General features: G+C 44.9%; 1 protein-coding gene across 1 annotated transcript in view; it reads right to left on the bottom strand.

The window, feature by feature from the left end:
- The window catches only part of IL16 (interleukin 16), a 37,336-nt gene that overhangs the window by 16,974 nt on the left and 14,668 nt on the right, over positions 1–5,694 (bottom strand). The window contains exons 3-6 of the mRNA XM_010144921.1: positions 4,936–5,075; positions 4,158–4,287; positions 1,848–1,941; positions 1,187–1,329 (exon numbers count right to left, since the gene is read on the bottom strand). Of these exons, the coding sequence (XP_010143223.1) occupies positions 1,187–1,329; positions 1,848–1,941; positions 4,158–4,287; positions 4,936–5,075 (507 nt within the window). The remainder of the gene's footprint in view (positions 1–1,186; positions 1,330–1,847; positions 1,942–4,157; positions 4,288–4,935; positions 5,076–5,694) is intronic.

The raw sequence follows: 5,694 nt of genomic DNA, 5'->3' as shown, positions 1-5,694 counted from the left end.
GGCCAGAGTTAATTGGACTCATTACAAGGCCAACAGCATTCAACACTTTTTTTTTAACACAGCAAAGGGAGCCTAACAGCTGTTGAAGCGTGTGGAACGTTAGCCAAAAATTCAGCTTCTGCATACGTGAGGAAATAAGTCTCGATTTTGATGTGAAAATAAGATTTTTTTTTTTTTATATAACATGGGATTAGGAACATGATTAAGAGGGAAATGTCTGTGCAATACCAAAAGCATACTCTCCAAAAAGCCGACCTCTGCTGGATCAGGATGATGGCTTATTCCATTGTGGTTTTCTGAATCTGAAATCAGAAGCTTTCAAATTTCTTTTGCTTCTGTGTGAGGGGTGTGTTTTGTATTTCTGTGCATTGTGGCTAATAACACCCAATCCAGGGATGCTGCCGAAAAGCCTCTGCCAATGGGCAGCATCTGCCCATGCAGGACCTTCCAGCAGGAGGAAGCCCAGCAAATCCCTGCAGGTCTGTCTGTCTGTGCAGGTGTTGTTTGGTTGAGATTTTTGCTCCAATTTGTCACCTCCTCACCCCCGATAAAGCCCTTGTCAGGCTGTGGTACCCCCAGGGTGAGGATCTGGCCAGGAAAACAGAGGGGAGCGGATGTGAGCTCAGACAGGGCGAGAGGTGAGGAGCTTTACCTCCGTCTCCCTACTCCACGCTTGTGCCTGGGGACCTTCAACCTTAAATACCACCCTCCCAGCCCCTGCTCTCCTAGTGTGTGGTGAATCACTGGGCACCCATCTGAAGAGCACCCAAAGCTCAGCCTGGGGTTTTATCAGCCGTGTGCACAGAGCATCTCCATGGCCAGTGGTGGGGAGATGCCTGGGAACATCCTCTTCAGCAGCGAGCTCTGAGGCGGCGCCGGGTGGCTACCAAAGTGGTGTGAACCACACAGGGGGATTCACACACACTGTAAAAACCTGGTGGGGCAACGGGAGGGAGAAGCCATTGAAGAAATGGGGTTTGGTTGGCACAGAACCCTTCCTGCTCTCCTACTCCTCACAGAGGAAGGATGGGGTTAAAAAGTGGAGGAAGCGGGTGTATGCCAACTTCCCTGGCAGGGGCTGCAAGGAAGGTAGGTTTTGGCAGGAAACATGACTGCCAAGGTGTTTGAGAGATTCTTCTTGGGGACAGTTTTGTCTGGTCTTCAGGTGATTTCCTGTGGCACTTACTGGGGTTCTCCTCCCGGGGCAGTCCAACTGTTGAGACAGAGATTTGCGGCTGCTGTGGAGAGTGTGGGGCTGCCGGTCTCTGAAGGGCATGGCCTTCCGGGGGGCCGTGCCGTCCATCTCCCCTATCCAGTACGGGTCTACACCTGCCAGGTCTGGAGAGAGGGGGTGGGTTGGTTGTTAAGCATTGGGCATTTCATCAGGTAAATGTCACTTAGAAATGGTTTTCTCTGGAGAGAGGGGGTGGGTTGGTTGTTAAGCGTTAGACATTTCTGCACATTCATTTTATCAGGTAAATGTCACTTAGAAATGGTTTTGCTCTTGTAAATCTCTCTGTGAAGGAAGTCATCTTTTAAATCCTCACTGTAGGCACATAAAACAAAAAGCAAACATTCCCCACCAAAAGCATGTAGTCCTATTTAGCATGCACCTTAAAAAAACAAAAAACAACAAAAATGGAAAGCTTATGCACAAAATTCCTGACTGAAGGATATTGTAAATATAAAAGCTGATGCTTTTAAGCATCAAAAATTTTTAGCTGAGGATCCCAGACTGAATTTGGAGAACAGCTGCCTTTTCTTTCAACACTGCAGTACCGTCACGCAATGTGTGCTGCGCACTCCCTGAATAGTACAAGAGAAAAGATCACTTCTTTGCGACTTACTTGCTGAGTTACTGCGAGTCCGTTGACATGCAGCTTTACTGTGCAGAAAGTAACTTTGTATTTCCAAAGGCCTTTCCTTACAGGTTGGTGTTTCCTAAAAACAGAAAAAATCTTTTGCTATGCAAGAAAATTCTTGAAAGTGATTTAAACTTAAATTTTATCCTAATGTAACTTGCACAATCTTCAGCCTGAATCCAAGTACATGGAGCAAATTAGTTATTTAAAATAAATAGGATGATAAAGGAGAATACAGGTCAAAACTTTGCTATTAGCACGATTATAACTTGCCAAAATAATAAGACAGAAATAGAGTCTGGACAGAAAATTAGTTGGACTCCCCCAGTTGGTTCAGATAGACTAGTATATTCATCTATCGGTAAACTGTAACCATGTTCATCTAATTTCTGCAGATAACTTCTGGGTGCTTTTGGATACTCAGTTTCCATCACCTTGGAAGGGCATTACTTTCAAAAGGAAAGTTCTCGGGCCCAGCTCCGCAGTTGGCGGATGGATGTCTGACTTCTGCTGATTTCAGAGTGATGGCTTTTAGTCACAACGCATCCAGGTGTTTAAAAACCCTTAAGAACTAGGCTTCAGTGTGTTCTAAAACTTGCTCTTGAAAATATGGCCACTAATTCTAGCATTTAAAAACTTGTAGATTAACCACTCGTGTTTCTAAATACAGGTTTTTAGAATCATTTGGAAATAAATAAAGGATTATTCACATTTGAATAACAGTTGACGTTAGGAATAGCTTCCGGATGTGTATGGTTCTCTTGTGATGTGGGGAACACCATTGGTCCTGAGGGAATCCTGGTTAAAGGAAGAACATTACTAAACATAGAGAGCATATGGGAACTGACTGAAATATAGTGAAACTCCAAAAAGAAAGAGCAGTTTTTCTCTGTCGTGTTCTGCAGGGGCGAAGGTGGCCCCGAGAACAGCATCAGAGCAGGATCTATATGTTCTAATCCGTCTGGAGGCAGTTCAAACAAACTGTTTCTTCCAGGAGCCTGATGATAGTAGTGCTGTTTGGAGGTCCAAGAACTAATGAGTGATAATTTTCCTCTTCGACAGCAGGTGGAGACATTGCCAAGCAGGAAAATAGTACCAGGGCTTTCCAGTCCCATTCCCCTGGGGAACTCTTCGGAATAAGGAATGCAACGACCTTTAAAGAGGCGTTTTGAAAATGATTTTGCAGTGTTTATGTTATCCCTCGAGCTAGCTTGAAAAGCTTTTGCTAATAATCTGTAATTAGCTTGGTGTAGGCTTGTCTTTAAATGCACAGTTCACCTGGATGCCTCTTGGGAAGTGCTGGCTACAAGTAATTAATCTCTGGCCATTTAGCCATTTATAGGAGAGAGAATAAACTCAAATCTTGTCAGAAGACATCCGGGTGAGACAGTTCACTGCTGTACTAGGAAGAGGCACGCTCTACTTAGACCTGACAGCAGCTCCAGTCAGGGGTGTTTTCCCAGTCTAGGATTACAGCAGAGCTTTCTGTGCGATCCTATTGCAATAACAAGCAGAACGTGCTTTTTTTCCCCTTGAATATCAACACCTAGACCCTGTAACAAATCTCTGGCTGAGCTCTATTGTCTTCAAAGTGGTAATGTGTGGGAGAGGACTGACTCTGTCCATTCATCCTCTATTTTCCTCCAGAATTTGCAAGTTGAAAAGCCTTGGCGCCATCAAGTTTGGGGTGGGGATGAGAGATCAAGAAGCCTGACATGAATTGTGTCTAATCCAGTGAAATGGACTCTGTGAAAGAAAGATCCAAAGGGTCTTCCCCAGAAAGTTTTGGTGATAATCTGAGATTGCTGACCTGTTAATGCTGACTTCTGCGCCCCTCCATCTGTAGCAGACTCCAGTGACGTTTGCTATGGGAGTTTCCTAGCCGTAGATCCTAGATCCATAAAACTATTTTAGTACAGGGCGTGCTCTCTGGCTTCTCGATTCGTGGATCTTCCCTTAAATCCACATCTGCCTTTGCTCAGTTTCCAAATGGAAAACTAGCACTGGCAAGCTATGTGTTTCTGCAAGGAGGTGTCGTACAGCCCTTGCTAGAATTTCCCAGGCCCTTGGCCTCCCCGTAGCCTGCCTGCCTCTATCTGGGAAAAAGCTATGCTGAACGTCACCAGAGTCTGACCACAAGAGGTCTGGGGTTTTGTCAGGAAGAGAAAAACCATATTCTTCTAATGTCTCATGCATAAATTCCTCTTCTTTCTCAAGTAAATGTTGTCAAACCATCCCACCATTGTGGGGGGCGGGGGGTGGGGGGGGACAACACACCACAACTTTCATGCTTACTTTGCTAGCCATCATGATGTTCATCAGCCGTGTTGTTGGGTTAATGAGAGATTCAGCCTCTTTGTGCAGATCTTTAAGTGACTGTCCATTTAGTGTTAACAGTTCATCCCTTGGGCTCAGAAGACCATCCCTTAAAAAAAAAAGAAAAGAAAAAAGAACATGCTTATAAATTAGTTTACAAAGAACAACATGGCATTGTTGTGCTACCTGTCTCACTGCAGAATCAGCTGCAATCCTCCGATTGCCTTGAACGAAGCTCTCATGAGATCACTTGATGTGTGATGCACCCCATCCCCCGCTAGGATTTTTTCCTGTTGCTGCTCCCTTCTGCTCGGTCCTGGTGATTAATGGCTGCCTTTCCACACATAGCTTACATCCAGGCCAATATTCCTCCTCTCTCACCCATTTACATTTGCAAGTTGATCAGTGACTATACACTTCACTTTCAGGAACTTTGGCTGACGTTGCTTTCCAGTGACCTTGCTAGGCTGGTGACGTTCACCGCTGCCTTTAACAGGGCACCTAGGAAAACGCCATTTGGAAACTTGACGTGCAATCTTTCACTCTTCCAGGTTTGTTTCTTAGTGTAATTTCAGAGCATTAGATCCCTGAGTGGTCACAATTTTCTTGAATCTTGACCTGTCCTCAACTGTGAAAGCATTGTAAAAGAAAGATCGCTGCTTTTCTCTGACACTGAGCTTCAAGTCATGGCTTGACCAGAAAGCTGGCGCAGACAAATGTCCCCCTGATAAGCTTGCTGACTCCAGGTGTACTGTACCTGTTTGCTGCACCTCCAGCAGGCGCGTGGCTGCCTGTGAGCCCTTTCCAGAGAGATGCACGTTTTGGGCTCCTGGAGAGCTTGGCTCCCGAGCTGCTGCTGTTCCCTGTGGTTGTACTCAGCCTGCAGATGCAGCTGTCCTGATTCAGAAGATGGAAGATCGCATGAAACAAAACGTACCAAGGACGTTAAAAGTTACTTACAGGTTATCTTGAGCCTTTTTAACTAATACAGAAAATGTTCTTGTTCCTAGTTACCAGATTGCCTCTAAGTAGAACAGGAACTGGCCTTTAACACTGCGCAATTGTGAAAGAATAATTACATTATAGTCAGTGTTTAAAAAAAGTTGTTTTTCTTAGGACTTCAGTGGCTTCTGGCTACATGCGGGAAGTGTTAGGCTAAAATGCCCCTTTGCACAGAGGGGAAGAGAACAGATAATAGACTTTTCATAGTAACTGGATGAATGTTGCCTCTGCTAACTATTATAAGAAAAGGCAGGGAGGAAAATAAACATAGGCCAGAAAAGGAAATGCTCTGGACCACAGAAGAGGTCTGAATGGAAAATAAGTGTATACAAAACACTAGAAGCTCCGCCCCTGCTGCTGACTTGTTGAGTGGGAGCAGAGGAGTGGAGACGACTGCAACAGTCAAAGGTTCTTTGTCCACTCCAGACTGGTTGGGGTTGCTGCACTCTGTGTGTTGCATCTGGAGCAATTGTAAGCACATTTTTAACGCAGTTATGAATCATTAACATATGGC

The sequence above is a fragment of the Buceros rhinoceros genome, unplaced genomic scaffold, assembly GCF_000710305.1.
Source record: "Buceros rhinoceros silvestris isolate BGI_N320 unplaced genomic scaffold, ASM71030v1 scaffold8301, whole genome shotgun sequence".
NCBI lineage: Eukaryota > Metazoa > Chordata > Aves > Bucerotiformes > Bucerotidae > Buceros > Buceros rhinoceros.
The sequence above is the reverse complement of the archived record's forward strand: the minus strand, read 5'-3'. Positions and strand labels throughout refer to the sequence as shown.